Source organism: Eublepharis macularius, chromosome 3, assembly GCF_028583425.1.
Source record: "Eublepharis macularius isolate TG4126 chromosome 3, MPM_Emac_v1.0, whole genome shotgun sequence".
Taxonomy (NCBI): Eukaryota; Metazoa; Chordata; class Lepidosauria; order Squamata; family Eublepharidae; genus Eublepharis; species Eublepharis macularius.
The window spans coordinates 22,371,048-22,392,536 of NC_072792.1; the positions used below are offsets into that span (position 1 = coordinate 22,371,048).

Genomic DNA, 21,489 nt, shown 5'->3' on the forward strand with positions numbered 1-21,489 from the left:
ACAGGTTTTTTTTTTTAATTCAGCGGATATTGCAATGGGATACGGGGTAAAACAAACCAAAACAGGAGAAAGCAGCATCGAGAAGACTCTCTAGCCAAAGGCCCTTCCCAGAACACAGTGGTGCACTTTCAGGTCAATATAGGTGAGACTCAAATTACCTGGGAATAAACCTCACTGAATTAAGTGAGACATCAGTCCCTCTCGGTAAGTACTAAACTGCAAAACTACTTTAAAAATATTTCTACAAACCCGGAAGAAAAAGAAACCTCACAATAACATGAAGATGCTTACAGTACAACCCTATGCAGAGTTACTCCAGTCTAAGGGCCAAGCTACACATGACGAATGACACTTGAACAGCAAATGGATTGAGTGGAGGGCAAGTGAACAGGGAGAAATACACTTGCCGTTCAAGTGTCATTCGTCATGTGTAGCTTGGCCCTAAGATGATTGAGATCAATGGGTTAGACTGGTGTAATGCAGCATAGGACTGCAGTGTGAATGGAGGAAGAAAACAGGGGAGATGTGACAAGCCAGTTTTTTTGTCCAGGGAGAGGAGGCAGGTGAGCCCAGTTTCCCAATGGTGTTGTCTTCCTGCAGCTTGATGTAGCCAGTTCATTATAATGCATTTCTTCTTTCTTTGTAACATGTTCTTTGTTCTGCAAAACGCTTGTCACATACGACACCAGAGGTTACAATTTCATGTTCTGTCCTAACAAGGGACACAGTGTGCGGTTAGATAAACAAGTTATACTCCCAGTTTTGATTGGAGCTCAAGAGATAAAGAAAAAGCATGTGATTTATCACTGCCCTTACATTAGAGTTCTTTTGCCTGTAAAAGTATTTAATGCGTGCTGAAAATGTGTATGGCACTTATAACTTGTCAGCTTTCCATGCTGATAGAGCTGTCAGTCCACTGCTGTGAAACTTTGTATATCTCTGTATCTTTCAATGCATCTCTGTCTCTTCGTGAATTTTATTTATTCTGAGCTTGCGCCTGTTCCCAAATACAAGGTATTTCACAGATCACTATTTTTAGGTTCTTAGGCCACTATGACCTGCACGAACCTTAGAAAGTGATTCTAGTCCCTGGATGCTGAAATCCAACTGCCTCCAGCTCTCTCTTCCCAACCTACCCCATCCCCTCCTTCCCTGTTGCTGCAGCCTCCTCAAAAAGGAGAAAAGCAAGCAGAGGAATAGGGGCAGCCAGAGAATGGGCAACTGAAATTATCCTGGAAAGAGGGTTTCCATTCTCCTGGTGGGGGTGGGGGATTTCCCACTGCCAGCCTCTGCCCCCCCCCACCTCTCACCTGGCCAGTGGGGTGGGAAAGTGCAGGAACAGGTCAAGATGCTTCCAGACTTGCCCATGCACTCCAGAATGCTTCCACATTGCACATTGCACTGGGAGTGACGCCATTCCTGGCACGGTGTTGAAACATGGGGTCACACCACTGCCCAATCTGGTAAAAATTGGCCCCCAACACTAGATAAGGTAAGTACTCCCATCACACACACACCGTGACACCACTTTGAGCCCTGGGGAACCTGGCAACCCTATATGGAAATTTTTTTTTTTTTGAAAATTTTTTATTGGGTTAGGATCAATTATTTTCACATTACAATCAATTCTCCCATTTTCCAATTTCTAACCCCCTCCCTTTCCCCCCCTTTTTGTTGACTTCCAAATGGAAATTATTTCCAGAGTGGCCCAACCCATGCTTCTCATTAGGTTGAAGGTACAGATCCTTAGTAGCTCAAAGAGTACAGAACTGACTAGTTCTTTAATTCTGCACCAGGACTGGTCTACCATTTGTCTTAAAATATTGTTTCCTCGTTTTCCTGTGTCTGTTTATTTTTGTCTGAGGGGGTTGCAGAGTGGAGGGAAGCTTTTTCTTTCTTTCTTTCTTTCTTTCTTTCTTTCTTTCTTTCTTTCTTTCATTTATTTATTTCAGATTTCTATTCCGTCCTCCCCGCGAGCGGGCTCAGGGCGGATGACAACATATTAAAATACAATTTAAAAAATTCATGCACATTAAAAACAACACATTTAAAACAGGATGGTGGACAGCCTTCATAGGGAGGGTTAAGATTTATACACCCCTTTTTCCTGAAGGCAAGTAAACCATTTAAAAAACGGTTTACTTGCCTTTGTCTTGCACTCTGCTTTTAAAAGGGTTTTAAGAGGCTTGTGCTGTTGTGTTCCCTTTTCTTGGCTTGTTTTAGAATTTCAAACTGCTTTACATTTCCTCTGTTTCTGAAAGGTTTTCATTTTTGAAAGGTGGGGGGGGGCAGATCTCGAAGCTGGATTCTCTGGTGTGACATCGGTTCCATCGAGCTTGTTGGTTCTGTTTGCATTTGGAGGCTTATGGTCAGTGGTTGCTCTCCCCTGTTTGGCTAGTAGTTTATTTTCTCTGGAGAAAACATCCCCCCCGCCCCCGGGCAGAAACAATAGACACAAGTCAGATGGCTGGGGGCACCTTGTTCAGGGGCCCATAAAATTGGACTCCTTGATCCAATTAACTTGAAACATGAGGGGAGCAGTCCAATGGACAGGCAGGACTGGGTTTCTCTGTTGTCATCTGGTTGAAAAACGGCCATTTCAGCCTCCTTGAAAGAGTCCCACCATAAGCAATAACAGACCCTATGTTATGATTAATGAAAGCACGGTGCAAAACTTCATAATATGTGTTCAAGCAGGCTGAAGGTCAACAGCCATACACTATGAGTGCCCGAAAGTCCTCCTTTTTCTGCTGTTCTTGGTTCTGGGGTGTTGAGAGGGAGGAACTAGTGGTGCAAAATCTGAGGGGTCCTATTTACCCTGGAGGCCCAGGAGACGGGCAGAGTACAGTTGGAGGACAGTAGCAGCTTCCTTGTTCTGATGAACTACCTCATGCACGTTCTTCTGGATGTGAGAGGGTCAAATGTCTTGTGGAGTACGGAATGGGGGGGCAGAGGGAATCCTACTATGGGAAGCTTGACTCTTAGCAGGAGGCAAAGACAGGAACTTCGTTCAGCTATTTGCGCTGTCTTACACAGCTGGGTTTGGACCACCAGTCAGGCACACCTTCATCAAGGGACCCCATTGTATTTGTTTAATTAGAAAATGCGCCACCTCCTCAGAGATCTGCTTGAGATGGCTAACAAATAAAACAATCTGACATCCAAGTAGCACAATAAATAAATACAAAACACTGAAGTCCATGTTAGGATCCCATTGAAATCCTTACAACGTTCTTCTTCTTTTCTTACATTTCCAGCCTTAGGGGCTGCAGGAAGCATGAGCACGCTGTGTGCGATATAAGAAGCAGGGTTTTTTTTTTTCATTTTCTGTTTTTCATGTTGAACAGTTTTCACAACAAAACGAGCGATGCAACAGCTTATCTAACTGACACGATTACAAATAGTGAGTAAACCCGAGTAACAACACAAGCCTTATGAAGTTTGCACGTATTATGCAAAAAGGAGGTCGCCGTTTTGCATTAACAATATTTTTTCAACCATTTTCAACAATTATATCAACCAAATGATCAAACAAGTTCAATATGACTTCCTTTTTTCACTCAATATTTTCATCCTCTAAGCATCTGGAGAACTCCATGCCTGTACCTAATGACCTAACTGGACCAGGTAATTCGTTCCTATTCTACAATATATTAATTTGTGGTGATATGGATTTTTAGGTAATATCTCCTTTTCTGAAAGATATTGTATTATAGGAATGTTTCATAACTCTTCCATGCCAGATACTGAGAGCCTTACGTTATCATTTCCCCCAAAATAAAGTGGTCCCATAAACGTATTCTCCAGGATTGCATTGTACCCACTGTCTTATTTTTCCAAAGCATTGCTATAGCTAATTGTGCTACCGGCAATAATAAAGAGCAGTTTTCAGATGCAACCAGTGTGGCAGGACTATTATTACAAAGCATTCCCCGATACCAACTGTAAGGTGAGGATTTCCTGAGAGATCCAGAACCTCAGTGAAGAATGAGGTTCAAATCCCGGCTGTGCTATGAAGCTCTCTGTGTGACTTTGGGCCACTCACATGAACCACATGTTACATTTTCTAATGTTTTGGGTCTGGGGAACAGCAGCTTCGGGGAATGGCATGTTAAAACTCTACAGTAGCCCGATTCAGCTCGGGACCACGGCAACGGGGAGAGGAAAGGCTCCTACCTACACCGCATTTTCAAGCTGAATCAGAACGCAACAAACTTTTAAAACATTGTTACTCGCAACTGCTGGGTGGCAGTAAGGAAAGCAAGCTGGGCCCAGGGAACTCAGATAAGAATCTTAGAAAACACAACAGGTAGTTTGGTTCTGAGGGCAGCAGCAGGAGAGCAAGGCAAGGTCATCTTGCAGTGGCAGAATTTCTTTTTAGTAGAGTAAGATTTAGATGCTCTCTTGTTCTGCAAAAGCTTTCTTCCTGCTTCTTCTTTCTCACCCATCCCAGCCAGGCTGACCCATGCTCCCATCATCCTCCAATGTTCCATGCACACATTAATGGATTCCCTCCTCCCTGAAAAAGCTCTTTTTCCCAGACAGAATAAGAAAGCCAACGGTGACAGAAACAGAGGGTAGGAGTCAAAGAGAAGGAGTAAAATAAAGTGGAAGGAGGGATCTGGGAGAAAAGACTAGCAAAGATAAGTGACAGAGAAGGTGAACAATAGCAGGAAAGAAATAAACAAGAGAGAGGAGGAGAATTTCGGGAGCTATTAAACCATGAGTACTTTTTTGGTTAAAAGGACCACCTCAAAGAAGATAGTGGATCTATATCCAGGGCCGGCGCCACCGTTGAGGCCATGAGGCGGGGGCCGCAGGTGCCGCAGGGATGGAGGAGGCACCAGAGGGGGTGCTGGGGGTGGAGGCGCACGCACCGTCACCGCTGCCAGCCGCACGCCACTGCCGCTGCCACACACACCCCGGGTGGGCACAGCAGCCGTGGGCCAGGGACGGCAGGAGGCCAGGGCGGTGTGTGGAGCGCGGGCAGCCTCCTCGCGCTGCCCCAGCCACCAGCCAGCGAATGGCCCCGGCATCTCTGCGTGAATCCAAGGTCTGGAAAGACTGGGGAACGCTGCCCTGCACCAGCCTCAATATCCCCCTCTGGCTGCGCTTTTGAAAGGAAGATTGGTTACAGCACGCCAGCTATCTTTAATAGAAGTTTGCCTGCCATTACCGACCTCACTGAAGAGCTGCTGAAAAGCTTTCCAAAACCCCCAGGGTTTCCCGTGACGGAGCTTGCAAACAACTGGCCCAGGGCATTACTGACCTGTCTTGCAGTTCCTCTTTCTCAGCAAAGTCTTTCTTGTGGCCAAGTTAACTGGAGGGAGGGGTGAGGAACCAGTGGGTGGGCCCCGTCAGGAGAAGAATGCTCGCCAAAAGCCACCTGCTTTTAATGGCTGCCCCATGGGTTTAATTAAGCATTTTGCAGAGGGTTCGCCTGGGATTACAGGATGGGGAAAACAGGCAAGGCAAAGAGATATTTTCAAAAAGCCCAAAGAAAGTAAAATGGTGCAGGGGAACCACACTTACCCCTTGTTCTGATTCCAGCAGCTCTGTTTTGACTCTGACTGCAGGCATCCCATCCAGCATTAGCATTCTGCTTCCAAATGTGTTAATATCCTTAAAGAGAAGAAAGCCAAGGATAAGCTTTGAGCCAGGATGGGAGGACAAACTATGCAATTGGTTAGGGGGCTCTTTCCCAGTTCAAGGTTTTTAAATTGGTTAGCCTAGCTTGCGTGGATCGGATTACCGATTCAGTGTCAATGGAATATTATCAAAACATCGATACAGGTCCATTTTTGAGGGCACCGAAATTAAAAAAGTAAAAAATCAACAGGCCTTTGCATGTGTTGTGATTCTGCAAGAGTATAGGGAAGGGCGAGCCAGTGTGGTGTCGTGGTTAGAGTGTCAGGCTAGGATCAGGGAGAACCAGGTTCGAATCCCCACTCTGCCATGGAAGCTCACTGGGTAACCTTGGGCCAGTCACACACACTCAGCCAAGCCTACCTCACAGGTTTGTTGTGGGGATAAAATGGAGGAGAGGAGAATGTGGTAAGCCACTTTGGGTCCCCACTGAGGAGAAACATGGGCTATAAATGATGAAAATAAAAGCAAAATGTGTAATGGACAGCCCAAACCTCAGCTTGCCAAGCATCTTTTGTAAAAAAAATTCTAGACCTCATGATTGTGCTTGAAAGTGCTTGGACAATGGGTTGGATCTATTGGAAGAGTTCACAGTTAGTGCTGGTAGAGATCCAGAGGAGTTAGCCGTGTTCGAGAAGCCGTGTTTGAGAAGAAAGCTTATGCTACAATAGAAAAGAGCTGTGGTTCTCGAAAGCTTATGCTACAATAAAGTTGGTTAATCTTAAAGGCACAACTGGACTCTTTACAGTGTTGGTAGAATACATCTTTCCCGATCTTCTCTTCCATTAAGCAGCCTGTCTGGCCTGAAACTCCCCCCTGAAAATCAGGACTGCTTCACAAACAAAAAGTGGCCCAAGATGGGTCGGACAGGCTGCAAAGATGACAAGGAAGGGAGTAAATTGACCCCTTTCTCCACTTCTACTCATGGCTTGCTTGACATACAGCACAATCCTAAGCAGAGTTATAGTCTTCTGAGAGCTAAGCTACAAATGACGCCATTTTTTTTAATGTGTTGGGGATGCAGTGTTTTCTGGGAACTGTAGTTGAAAACAGTGTTATGTCCCTAGCACAGGGAGGCAGGGGAGGGGAAGAGCTTTTCAAAGACAGTTTTCAAAGACGGAACCATGATCTGGGCCTCCATCGATAAGGAGGCATCTAAGACCACACCCAGGCTCCTTACTGATGGAGCTGGTACCAAAGGCGCCCCATAAAAGGATGGGAGCCAGATCTCCGTACCCAACAATCCGCAACCCATACACAGGACCTCCATCTTCATTGGATTCAATTTTTCTGTTTTAACCATCTTGTTATGGTCTCCAAAGCCCCGGCCAAGCTGTCCGGAGCGGCCTCTGGCTGGCCGTCCATCAACAGATAAAGTTGGGTGTCATCCACATATTGATACTGATCACTGGAGGAGAGAAAGTTTGCAATTGTTTTCTTGCAATCTCAACAGAGAGATGACCTAACAGCTTTTTCCCTCCCCTGCTTCCCCAAGCTAGGGACAGGGTCTAGTATTCCTCTTGCCGTTGAGATTGCAAGAAATCAATTTTAAAGTTCTTCTTCCACAGTGATCCCGCGTGGCTGTCTTTGAAAACTGTCTTTGAAAAGCTCTTCCCCTCCTCATGCTAGGGACAAAGCACTGTTTTCAACTACAGTTCCCAGGTAAAATTGCATCCCTCACACATTAAAAAACATGTGTCCAGATCAGCCATCACTTGTAGCTTAGCTCTGAGTCAATGGACTTGGAGAAAAGCATAACCCTGTTAGGGCTGCCAGGTCTCCTGCTACAGTGAGAGACTTCATAGCAGCAGCCCCTGACCTTCTCTACAAATCAGTAGAGGCGGGATGTGTGTGTGTCTGGCATTGCTCCAATGGCGTGACATCACTTCCTGGGTAAACCTGGAAGTTATAGCATCGAATGTTCTAGGATTCATTTGAAGCTCTACATTAAAACCATAGAGTTTCCGATGAATCCTAGCAACATCACTTCCCGTTTTATCCTGGAACTGACATCATGCTATCAAAGCAACAGTGCCCCACCCCCACGTTCTTATCCCTTCAAGTCTCCCATGGGGTTCTAGCCACCAGCTGCCAACCTTAAGAACTGTTCAGGAGCACACTAACAGATACAGTTAAGCCTAAATCCCCTCCTATGGAACAAATTAGGCAAACTGAACAAATACATGTTAATATTTTACTTTGAGTAACAGATCCTTGTTGTGGAACGCATCACTAAGAATCCCCCGAAAAGTAATGCAGGGAAAATGCAGAGAGAGAATGTGCGTGCGTGCTTATCGGGCTTGGCTCTCATGTTCTAGGGTGTCGCCTGACATCATGGAGTTGGCTGTTAGCCTAGGGTGGAGCAGAAAAGCCAGCCAGCCAGCCAGATTCTCATTTCAATGACACCCAATTTTTTTCATTCTGTTTAGTCTCTTTTGCAAGTTGTGAGCAGTTGTGAGTTTGATTTTTCCTCCAAGACAGAGCTCCTGCTAAAATAAAGCATGCCTTTGGCCAAGACCCAGTTAAAGGCAGCTTCACCAGCCATGTATTCAGGCCTGCCAGGTGACCAGTATTCTCCATCTCCTTGGAGATCCAAGCAGGAGTTTTATCACTCTCCCACTAAGTTGATGTGTTGTGTTCAGCTTGGTGGGTCACCAGCTGTGCAGGCCTGCCTTAGCTTGCTTTGTCTGTAGTTAAAGAATGAGCTGATGTGATTTTGAGTCCCCCGAGGAGGTCTTGCCCAAGGGAGAAAGGGGCTGCCTCCCACACAAAGTCAAGGGGGAAGGAGGGCATGATAGGAATGAGTGATAAAGAAGGGTTCTCAAACCAGGAAGGTTAATGAACTGTTGGAATCTGATTAGAGGCTAATGTCCCTTTTAGTGCTCTGTACCAATTTACAGCTGATCTCCTTTAACCATTTTCCTCCACTGACTGCAATGAACTCATTAGTCCCTCCACCACCTCAACCACCACTAAATAGAAGCTAACCGGAGCCTTTGACGTCTGTGCAAGCCATAAATCACAGGAGCTCAACTGGTTCACGTGCCATTTAACACATTTACATTTTGCAAAGTCTCCCTCCTCCCCAGCTCTCTCTCTTTTTCCTTGTGTTGTCCGGAAGCATATTTCTCAAATGAGAGGTCCTGCCCTTTTGTTGCAGTAACAAGAAAGGGGGACACAGCAGAAAGGTCTAGCATCTACATGAACCATCAGCCGCAGTGAAAAATTTAATCAGGGCTTGCGTTCGTCTTCAACTAGGAAAGGGCAGTCACACATAAAGCACTGAAGAGAAGCCATTTTGACTTAACCAGCTTTTTGATAAAATTAAGCTACAAGGGTGCAGAGAGGAAACCTCGGGAGCTTTGGCAGGAACCAGGGCTTGAGGCCGTCCTCCTGCAAAGATTGACAGTAGGAAGTCCTATATGTAAGTACATTAAATATCAATGTAATAAAATTATCATGCAGTTTGGCATGTAGTATTTAATAATGAGAGCATTATAAATAACCAAATAATGACAGCTTTATAAATAAATATGAATCATCAGATCTTGGAAGCTAAGTAGAGTCAGCCCTGGCTTGAAATTGGATGGGAGACCACCAGGGAAGTCCAGGGTGTCTATGCAGAGGCAGGCAATGGCAAACTTCTCTTGCCTTAAAAACCCTACAGGGTCACCATAAGTTTGGTGTAATGGTAAAGAGCGGCAGGATTCAAATCTGGAGAGCCAGGTTTGATTCCCCACTCCTCCACTTGAAGGCAGCTGGATGACCTTGGGTCAGTCATAGCTCTCTCAGAGCTCTCTCAGCCCCACCCACCTCACAGGGTGATTGTCATGAGGATAATAACAACACACTTTGCAAACTGCTCTGAGTGGGTGTTAAGTTGTCCTGTAGGGCAGTATATAAATCAAATGTTATGCTATGACTTGATAGCAACAGGGGACAGCCTTCCTCTTTGATGGGAGAGGACTCTCCTGGCTGGTGTGGCTGCCACCATCGCCACTGATTTGCCACTGCCAGCCCCTGTCCCCACTGTTTCCTCCAGCATGGGCCAGTCTCCAGCCACTTCCGTCCACACTCAGCAGCCTACATCAGCCCCTTTAAATCCCCTGCCATCTGGCCTTGACCCTGCCCTTCCATCAGCATCCCCTTGTTCCTTCTGGGCCATCCATGACTACCTCCAGATCAGCCATCAGGAGCTTGGAGAAGCCATGCAGCCTCAGTGAAGCCATCTGGGGTGCTGGGGGGCCACAGTGGTGTATAAATATTTTAACAAATAAAGAAAAATTGAGTGGAGTGGTAGGATAGGAGTAGGACCCACCCTACTGATTTAAAAGCCAAAAACCACAGAATCATAGGGTTGGAAGGGACCTCTAGGGTCATTTAGTCCAACCTCCTGCACACTGGAAGAAATTCACAACGACCTCCCTCCACACCCCCAGTGACCAGAAGATGGCAAAACACCTCCCGGATCCCTAGCCAAACTGGCCTGGGGAAAAGAAAGTTTGTTTTATTAGAAAGACACTCTGGAAACAGTGGATTTACAGTATGTTTTCAACCATGCAAAATACATGTTAGCAACTGCAACATACAAAATGTCAGATTCGTGCACATACATTTATATACATGCACACTAGAGAGAAGATACATTCCTCCCAATTTAAGTATTCCTGCTTTAGAGGGGGTTGAATCATAAAGAATGACAGCACAAGTCATTAGCAAGACATCCCCAAAAGACTTAAATGGAGACAGTAATTAGCTGCGGCAGGTATCAGAGTTTATTGCACCAGTTTAGCATGTTTTCAGAGTATTTGTCCCTCTATGGTAACATCCACTTAACAACCCTGTGAGTAGACTAGGCTGTAAAAGAATGAACCACCCTGGTTATCCATCAACATCCATGGATGAGTAGAGGTTTGAACCCAGATCCTAAGCTTGGAGCCACAATGGCTTCCAAATATGGACAACTGGATCACTTCATGTGATTCACATGTGCATGGACAACACTCTGTATGTCACACATTTCCCTGTATGGTATTCAGGACAGCGGCCTTTAACAGCAGGAACAGGAAGTTCACACACACTCATGCAATGAATCATCAACCAAAAGGGAGAATGCAATGAAGAAATCAGAAGAAGACTGAGACTCAGAAGAGTAGCTGTGAGGGAGCCAGAGAAGATCCTTAAAGATAAAGATGTCTCTCTGGGAGCCAAGATCAAGATAATCCAGAGTAGGTATTCCCTGTTGCTATGTATGGATGTGAAAGTTGGATGGTGAAGAAAGCCGATGGGAAGAAAATTGATTCATATGAAATGTGGTGCTGGAGGAGAGTTTTGCAGATACCATGGACAGCCAAAAAGACAAATAAGTGGGTACTAGATCAAATCAAGCCTGAGTTCTCCCTAGAAGCTAAAATGACAAAACTGAGGCTATTGTACTTTGATCGCATCATGAGAAGACAAGATTCTCAGGAAAAGTCAATAATGCTAGGAAAAGTAGAAGGCAGTAGGAAAAAAGGAAGACCTAAAACGAGATGGCTTGACTCAATAAAAAGAAGCCACGTCCTCCAGTTTGAAGGATCTGAGCAAGTCTGTTAATGATAGGATGTTTTGGAGGTCATTCATTATAGGGTCACCATAAGTTGGAGGTGTCTTGATGGCATAAAACACACACACATACTGCCTAGAGGAATGGGAATCTCACAGCAGGAAAGCCAGTCCATATAATGCCAACTCAGCTCCTAGACCTCGCTCACACAAAGAGTGGATGAAACTATAAGACTTGTTAGCTAAAGAGCATAAAGTTTCAGGAAGAAGAATTTTTACAAGCCTTCAACCTCATGTGTTAGTTGTTCCTTCAGGGAAATATTTATTCCTGTGTCTAATCATTTCATCATAAGATTGTCCACCTGCAGTCTCAGTCCAGGGAGCGATTTGTCGGCTTCCCCTGTTCTTTGTGTGAACTAGACCATGAAATGTCTTGTCCTTCCCTCGCTTTCATCCTTTCCACAATCCACATTTGTGCTACTAGCAGATTTCATATCCCCAAGTCTCTTCATGAAGCTGTTTCATTGTTGAAAGGGCCGCCACAACCAAGCAACACATATTTCCTCTGCTTGGTCAAGTATACAGGGTACACAAATGTATGTTACTATGACCAGGCCGTTTAATAAATTTCCATAACCCTGACTCTTATTTTGCAAGGACTACAACCGTGCATGTGGCTGTAGTTTCCCCACTGAGAAAGGGCATTTCAGACAGCTCCTAATGAAGGCATCGTTAATATCACCTCCAACCCCATTAACTCATGACATCTGCAGCGACATCATTCAACTACAGTACTTAAAACACATGATTCCACACAATTTTGATACAAATTGTAAAACCAAAAGAGACTAGTAGTAGAAGTAGTAGGTTTAACTGTATATGGCCAAAGGCCATCACAATACAAAGTTAAGAACAGTAAAAATAGAAATCTATCTTACAAGCATAAAATACAGTTATTAAAATAATAAAAATAAAATACAATTAAAATGGGACCTTAATAAATACCAGATAGTTATTTAAAAAGTTAGGTTTCTGGCGAAACAATCTTGGCCCTAATCTTTTTTGCAGCTAAGGCAAACAGGGATACTCTGCTAGTGACAAATCAATCAGAATCGATAACAAAAAAACTAATTTGTCAATATCAGAGGTAAAGTTACGCCCCACTAACAAGTTAGCAAGACATTTAGCTCTAACTTCTGCATACATGGGACAAAATAAAGTGTAATGTAGAAGATCCTCAGGAACTGAGGCACCGCATATGCAGAGACAGAGAGCCATTGGGGTTTGATGGTATCTTCCCGTAAGTAAAGCTGTCGGCATTGTTTGAAAGCACAGGGAGGTAAATGATTTTCTGATATTTTGGGATGTGATATTCACTAAATAAGGAGATCTAACATGATCTCTCCAAAAGAGACTAGACATCCAAAAGTAGTGGGGAAGAAGGTAAAAAAGTCACCCACCAGAGGCTCAAACAGGCAGGGCTGAATTTGCCTAACATCTAAAAGACAACAAAGGGCCACAGGACTGGAGTTCCATAAGAGGGCACAGCCACAGAAAAATCTGCCTCTTTAGGGGAAGCCCATATAATTTCCAGGGGCGGGGGGCAGCCTGGAAAAGGGTCTCCAATAACCATCAAAGCCGACTGATAGGTTCTCATGTGAAAAGGCAGTCAGTCCAGATACCATGATCCCACAGAATTTGTGTCCTTCAAGGTCAGCCCCAATGCTGTGAATTGTTTCCGGAAACATGCCAGAAACAATTCAAGACTACTGAGTGCCACAGAAATAAGTTCACTGAGGTACATCCCTACTTTCAAACTGGCCAGAGTGATCTGGAGCAGTTGATGTTTCTAATAGGGATCCCATTCCCCGGTGGGGGTGGGGGATCCCCCACTTTCACCCTCTGCCCCCACCTCCACTTATTTGGCTGGCGAGGGAGGAAGGCACGGGAACAGACCCCCTGCACATGCTCCCCAGGGCAGCGTGACGACATCACTTCTGGGAGTAACATCATTGAGACGCCCCAAGAGCGCTCCTGAGCTTTGCAGCGAGCTGATTTTGGCCCCAAATGGGCTTGTTTTGGCCCACTGCAATTGGTTCAGAGACACTGTAATATCACCATGCAATTAAGATAAAGAAATGAGAGCTGGGTGTTGTCAGCATATTGATGGCACCCTATCGCAAACCCACAAATGATTTCTTTCAAGGGCTTCATACATATATTGAATAGCATAGGGAACAAGACTGAAACTTATGGAATCCCACAATCCAATTGGACTTTGCACCTGAAATGCTGGACGCTCCAGAACACATTCCAATGCTTTGATATAAAGAAGTCATTGCATTCTGTGAAATTTTGCCTTCTTATTTCTTCAGTTGAAAGTAGGCATAGGTGTCAAGCTAGTATTCAAATCAAGTACAGATTTACACTAAGGCAAGTCCGCAAACACACATTACTAAACGTTAATGTTATAAATACATCAGTAACAGAAAATGGAACTGTCACACAGGTATATACACTATTCTGAAGAGGAGGAAACTGCAGAGAAACTTAACACATTCTTTGTAGGGTTTCCAGGTCCCCTTACCCTTCTGGCTGGGAGTGGGGGACCTGGTACTTACCTCTCAGACATTCTTGCACACACATGTGCTCCCAGCATGGTGCGATGACAACACTTCCAGGATGGGCTTTTTTTGAGCTGGAATGCGGCGGAACAGTGTTCTGGCACTCCTGAAAATGCTCACATGGCCAGTGGCCCTGCCCCCCTGATCTCCAGATGGAGATCAGTTCCCTGAAAAAAAGCCTGCTTCGCCTGATGCCAGAGGGATGAGGTAATCCCCTCGCCCCTCTTGCACCCGGTGAAGGAAGCACAACAGGGCGGTAGGTTTAAAAACTTGCTGCCTCACTGCTTGGGCACCCACTTAGCACTATGCCAAAGGGACGAGGGAAGCAACGCCCAGCAAGAAGAGCCCTCTCCATCCCTACCTTCGCAATGACGTCACTTCCTGGAAGTAATGTCTTCGCACGGTCCCAGGAGCACACGTTCACTTTGTGCACACGCATGTGTGCTAACAGGATTGCCACCTCCTTCTGGGAGTTGCCCCGGGTGCTGGCAACCAAGTTCCATCACCTCTTTCCCCAGAAAAAAAGCCCTGCTTCCGGAAGTGATGTCATCATGCAGGTCCCAGGAGTCCTCCTGGGCTTCACATCAGGCCAATTTAGGCCCCCAAAATGCAGGAGACTCCTGGGGCCTGTGCAATAACATCAATCCTGGGAGTGACATTGTTGCACCACACCAGAAGCACCCCTTGGGAGGCCTGTTCCCATGCCTTTTCCCCCACCAGCCAGGTGAGTCATGGTCGGGGGAGAAAGCTGGTAGCAGGGGATTCCCCACTCCCACTGGGGGACCAGCACCCCTAATTCTTTGTATCAGCTTGCATTGCAGAGGATGTTGGAAAGAAACTAATACCTGAATCATGCTTCAGGTACTAGATAGGCCTAACAAGAGCTGAAAAATCCAAGTTTTAATACTAACTGAAAATGAAGCATAATACTTCAGTTAAGGTGTTTAGTTCAACAGTTCCTCAGGAATTCTAAATGTGAAACATAATCGCTTGAACTCCACTTCATCAACTGTTTATTAGTGAGGTTTTTTTAATTCAGAAAAAAAGAAAATATGCTAACAAACACATAAAGCTGCCTTATATGGAGTCAGTCCAGAGGTCTGAAAAATTCAGGATGTGTGAGTTTTCCCAAGGCCTTTCCCCCCCTCATTTTTCTGACAGAAAAATTGAAAATGTTAGAAAGTACTGAAAAAAAACACCCGTTTTTTTCTCTTTTAGAATGAGTGGAGACAGGATGGCCATGCTGTTGACATAGACAGCTCTTAAATCCAAGATATATTTTTGCACCTAGGAGAATACCTAATCTTCATGAGAGGAGCATGCAGAGCTTCCATTGCTTCTCAGATGTTCCATACCTTCTGTTGTCCTTTTGACTTGACTCTTCCTTTGTAGTCAATCATTTCACCTGTCCCTCAAACCACTATCAGAAATATACCCACGGACTGGGTACGTAGTTTATTGTCCCATCTTGTTGGAAGGGAAAAAAGATCAGAAGGAGGTGAGGCAGAACTGTACAAAAGCTCCAATAGGAAAACTCTGAAAGTTTCATTGAGAACTGAGCCCCCCTCTAGTCAGAAGCCACAGAAAGAAAAATTTAGGCCCTGCGAAGAGTGGGAGCATGCTCACCACCACTGGGCACAATGCCATCACTTGAGGAAGAGATATCGTTATGCCTGGGCCTTTCTCCCATGCCAGTTAGGTGAACTGCGGGAAGGAACAGAGGCTGGGAGTGAGGGGTCTCCTCCCCCCACCAGGGGACTGGCAAACCTAGCTACCAAAGATGACCAGAATGGTTGGGGGAAAGCATCTGTGATGGAATGGGTTTTAAATGCAAGGATGACCAAAGGCTGCATCCAGAGAGTGGAAGGTAAAGGGGTTAAAAACTGCCTGAAGGGAGGGTGATTGACATGCTTCCCCCCCCTCCATTGGCCAGCACAAATAGGAGCTGACAGGAGCGTCAGAAGGGAGTCGATGCTTGGAATCTGACCAGGGAGGGTCAGACTGAGAATTCTCTGTGTGAGGAAAAGTTTGCCCAAACTGGGACAGCTTAAGCTTGACGAAAAGCTTTTAGCTGATGAACTAACGTGGGAAAGCCAGCACTAATTTTACTCAGACAAGACAGAACTGGGAGTGTATGGTTGGCAGAGGAAGCGGATAGTAAGGAGACTCCCCTTCAGCCAAAAAAATATGGTTACATCTTTAGTGGAAGAATAATTCCTGCCCAAAATTTTAGCTCTATGGGGTTTTTAGTTCTGTGAAAATAGTGCTGTGTGGAAATCAGAATACCTAAGCTGAGAAGTGAAATCTCTGGAGGAACTTTGCTTTAAGTAACTTAAATCTGAGACTACCAATTTCTCAAATCTAAAATCTGTAAATATTTGAAACTAAGTATTAAGAAGGCTATTGTGCCTCGTATTGTGAAGTATTCAACAAACAAAATTTACCTCAGCTTTCCTTTCCCTGCCTACCTACATACCAACCCTGCCTGTTGAATAAATCTGCTGTTAATTTTTTGAACCAGCCTCTATTTTAAAGGAGACATGGGCCTCTGCTTTTCCTCTGCTTAATCTTGGGCTGGGTAATAAACTAACTATATATGTGTGTGTGTGTTCTTGAAGTGCAGGACAAAAGGAACTCTTAAGTTACACCCAGATTCACGCTACCAAAGGCTTCCCAGCCCCAGCAAACACATTGGTTTTGAAGGGAAAATCTACCTCACAGTGGGGGAAGAGTGAGGCAGCATGCAATAGCACCTTTAAGGTTTGCTGACCACAAAATGTTCAGGGCTTTAAAAGTTAATACCAGCACCTTTAAATGGGCTCAGTGTAGACACATCAAGACTGGAGCGATAAGATCCCTCCAACCCTCTCCAGTCAACATTTGGGTAGCAGCGTTCTGTACCAACTGTACCTTCTGGACAGTCTTCAACAGCAGCCTCATATACAGTGCATTGCAGTAAGGTGTCATGAAGTAGAGAACTGTGATGGAGACAAGGAGATTTGGGGGTATTCTAGCCTCAAATTATTTTCCCAGCTTCCAGACAGAATGAATGACAGAACCTGGTGGCTCCAGTGCCTCTGTAAGAGATCCACTTGAGGAAGTTTGTATCTACAGTTAATCTTTCCATTATCCGAGAAACTCTTAGAAACTTTTTTTGATAAATGAACCACAGTCAGAGGCCTAGAAATGTCATGTAGCATTAGATCGAAGGGTGTGTTTCCATTACTGTGTGGTCTGTGCCAGTTTTACAGAACAGGTTAAGGTTATTTTAGCTTTTCAGGAGGTTTAAAAAAAATTAAATACAGACTCCGCAATTTACTAAAATTATGTAAAGTTTATAATGTAGATGACACTTAAGAGACTGTACAAACCCAAGAGCTAGTTGGATTAACCCAGTAGGGCGGAGTCAGTATCTGGAACTAGGCAGCTGAGGAGCTAGTTAAAATTTGATGTGCTCTTATCATCTTGAATAGGTTAACTGGAAGCACATTGCACATAAACCTTAATGAGTAATGCTATATTTAGTTTGGTACTATTACTGGAAATATACTGTTATTGCAGAGCTTTAATTTTAGAGTTGAAAACTGAAGCCTGGGTTCCAGTACTGTAATCAAGAGGACTGCATCAAGGGACTCTTGAAACTTGGTGGACTCCAAAAGTTGGACTTTATTCATCCCAAAGTAGTGCCAAGAGACGTTATTTGACTGAATTCAAAGACGTTATTTGCTGCAAGTTTCAGTTTGCTGTTGCACCTATATGTTTGGTTATAAAAATCGAGTTGCACTGTTCTGTCTATTGAAAGGTACTGATTTAAAGAAATTTCTTAGCTTACGATGTCTTGAAAGTTTGATTCCTAGTTTAGCCCCAGAGAATCTTCTCTGAGCCCACTTGCGGGGAGAGCAGGTTATAAATATAATAAAATAATAAAATCAATAATAAAAATAACCCAAACAGAAAGAGCTTACAACTGCACAGACTAAGCCCGTATATAGATTGTGAGTGTGTGTGTGTGTGTGAGGGGGATAATGGAATATACAAGCCATCATATATTAACTGTCAATTTATATCTGAAGATCTTTTGGTTATCAGGATCGTCTTCCCAAGGCCCAAAATGCTTCATGTTACTCAAAGCATCCACGTTATTATTGTAGATCTTACATGGAAACTTGGATTAGGCAAGTGTTCTGAAGTTTCATGGGAGTAGATATTAGATGTGTGCACTGAGGAAATTTTTGTTTGAGTTTCAGATCCAAGGCTTTCAAATGAGCTCTGTTCCATTATTGGTTTGTTCCAGGCAGGCCACTGCCAGTTTAGATCTAATCCATCTGGTGTTTTTTGTTACCATGAGTTTTGGCCTGTTGCACACATACAAGGCAGGAATTGGCTGCAAATGCACACGCGCATACTATTCTTTTCAAGGGGGTTAGGGAAACAAGGCTCTGGGGCAGCTGATTTTGCTCTTAACAGCACCAAAATCACACAGAACACAGTCCTCCATGCAGATCATCGATCCACTGAGGTTGAGCACACACACACACAAACAGGGTTCAATGTTTAAGGACAAAAAGAATGTTTGGGGAAAGGCATCAAGGTGAGTGTTGGACAGATGTGCCTGCACACGCCGCTCAGTTGGGGAAACAAGGCTTTATTCACCCTTCATCAAAATCTGCAATTCATTACTAACCATTAGTCCCCTCATGTAGTCCAAAAACTAGTTGATCCAATGAGTTTCTCCTCAAGCACAACACACAAATAAAGCAAGTGTAGGTAGGTGCACACAATTGTCTTGCAGCTGGCCAGCGTCCAGGCAGGAGAACGCTCCAATGCCAACCAGCTAAATGCAGCAATTTTTTTAAAAATAAATTTAAAAATGTTCCTGCTTTATGATAGTGCCAATCAATTACTTTTGAGTCTTGCTGTTGCCTGGTGATGCCATGTTTCCTTGCGCATTATAGTTTCATTCCCATAATGAGGGGCCAATCCTTCCTTTCGACATTGAGGAGGAGCTGCCCACCAGATTTAAGGCCAGTAGATTTGATCGAGCTCCATCCTCAGCTCTGATCTTTGAACTCTGGAACTGAAAGCCCTGAAGAGCACTGTGTACACTCTTCTTAGGCTTCAAAATTAAGAGTGAAGGGTTCCCAATATAGGCCTTCATCTCAGAATCAGATTTCTTGCCACAGTGGAGACACTGGCTGGAACTGTGGCTGGCATTTCACTCAGTGCCTCTGAGCACCTGTTGTTCTTTGAAAGTTACTGTGTTTTGACCAGAGTAGACCATGCAGACCAGATTACCATAATCCTTTGAATCTGGCCCTCAATCTGTCTTGACTTGACACTGAACCAGAGTTTATTCAAGCCATACCCAAAATGTGACACAACACTGGCAGAGAAATGTTGGAGGGGAGGGGGTGTCCTGCCATGCTGTCAACATGGGAGTCAGAGCCAAGCTACAAGAGATGAATTACAGGAGGAGGAGCATGTGAAGGAAGTCGCAATATTAGCAGGGAGTTTTAAAAGAGATTTTAAAAGATTTTAAAAGAGATTTGTCAATTTCCCCTCTCTACAGAGCCAGGGAAATCACTGCTCAGAGGATTAGTTAATTCCCGCTTTGCCTCCAGAAGGCTCTGTCAGTTTCACCTCCCCTTCTAAGAGGGGAAGAGGAAATAAACCTTCTGAGCAGCAATCTCCCTGGCTCTGTAGAGAGGGGAAATTGACAGAGCCTTCCAATCTCTTTTACAACTCAGCTTCCTGGCTAACATTGTGACTCCCTTCACGTGCTCCTCCTTGTGTAATTCGTCTCATAGTCAACGATTCCTCTCCTTCTACAGTGAGATCGGGAGCAGACGGGAGGGGGTCCTTTAGTTTTATTAATGGGATACTGAGGTAATAAGGGATGAGCCTCTTTCTTTTTTCTATTTTTTTACTAATAAAGATGGGAGTCTAGGCAGGTCTGCCACTCTCCATTTTCCAACTAAAACCATTGACTCAGAGCTGAAGGACAAGAAGTTAAACTGAAGCCAAACCACAGTCTCAATAAAGAAAATGTCTCTCCCACATTTCCAAGGTAACCTGGTAGTATAAGATGGCTGGTGCTTCCTGCTGGAATATGCTCAGGGCAATGGAGTGAACAAAATCTTCTCAGCCTTCACAAAGCAGACTCTGTGGTTCTGAATCATCAAGTCAACAGTGTTTTTCTCACAGCATAAAGGTAGTCCATTTGTTGGAATCATTCGCGTTCTGTTGACATTTTAACATATAGCTTTCCCTTAAAATCATGCTTCTGTCCCAAAGTCTGGAATGTAAATAACTGAATATCACTTTTTTTATGTTTTAAATTTGGGATTTGGGATTTCACCCTTTGTCCTTTAAAGAGATAAAAAACTGATCAAGCGTTCAACATGAAAAGAAAGCAATAAACATTAAGGTAAAGTAGTTTAAGAAAAGAGGGCAATGAATGAATGAAGTAGTTGCGATCAAAGAGCTGAAAAGGAAAACCTTCATCTGTAGATATTTTTTTTTTCATTCTGGGCAAAGATAGTCAGTAAGAACGTTTTTAAAATTAAAAAGGTGCTTGACAAAATTACATCAAGTCGCTTACAAGTCATCAGTTGGAAGCATGGAATACCCCCCACGGCACTGATGTTGTTCTATGTGAATGGCTCTGATAATCTCAAGAGTCAGTATTAATGAGCTGTTCCCTACAGTGTCTCTGCACTGTATTTCAGCACAGAATACCTGGCTGTATATTCAACAACATGGAGACCCAGCAAAGCAATGTGAAACATCATCTTACCATAAAACTGCATGACAACTTCACCCATGTCAAAGCATTCATGAAAATATCAGGGATAAACACACACTCCTAACATAAAATCAGACAAATTGCTTTAAGGTTCCATGTGAAATGTCACATAATCAGAATATACAAAGCTGCCATGTACAGTGTTTGACCACAGGCTCTTCCAACTTACTTATTCTGATTGGCAGGAGCATTCCAAGGCCCTGTATGTCGGATATAAAGAGAGAGCAAGAACACTTAGTAATCCATATAGCAACAGCGGCTTGAATCTTATCAGCAACCTACTGGAAACAACAAAGAATCCCCCAGCAAGAAGAACTAATAACAAAGGTAATGGAGATGGCAGAAATGGATAAATTAACATTGTTAACGAAAGGGCAAATGGAAGAAGACTTCTCTGTACCATGGGATCCCTTCTACAAATGGTTGACAAATAACTATAACCGGTAAACACAAATATGATACTAAGATTAACTGTATAATGACATAATAGAACTCACAATTGATGTAATAAGATGAAATATAAGAGAAAGAAATAGATAATAGAAATTGACAAGTAAAATGATAACTGTCTCATGTTTGTATATATATATATGTGTTGGAAAACAATAAAAAATATTATTTAAAAAAAGAAAGAAAAGCTCTCTCAAAGCACTAGAAGATCTCTTTTTAATTAAACCTGGGATCTTATTCAAGTAAAGCACCTGTTTTACCACCAAACTGCAGTCCGTCAACCTTGTCCCAAATCTCCTTTATTAGTGTGATGGCTCTTCAAGAGTGTTCTGGCTCACAAGCATTGTATTTGAGTGAACTGCACAAATAGGTATGGGGTATCTCTACGAATTGAAAATGTGAGCCGCCAGTGTTTCTTTG

General features: G+C 43.9%; 1 protein-coding gene across 1 annotated transcript in view; it reads right to left on the reverse strand.

The window, feature by feature from the left end:
• The window catches only part of KLF12 (KLF transcription factor 12), a 312,002-nt gene that overhangs the window by 180,217 nt on the left and 110,296 nt on the right, over positions 1 to 21,489 (reverse strand). Inside the window, exon 4 of the mRNA XM_054973520.1 lies at positions 5,533 to 5,622. Within this exon, the coding sequence (XP_054829495.1) occupies positions 5,533 to 5,622 (90 nt within the window). The remainder of the gene's footprint in view (positions 1 to 5,532; positions 5,623 to 21,489) is intronic.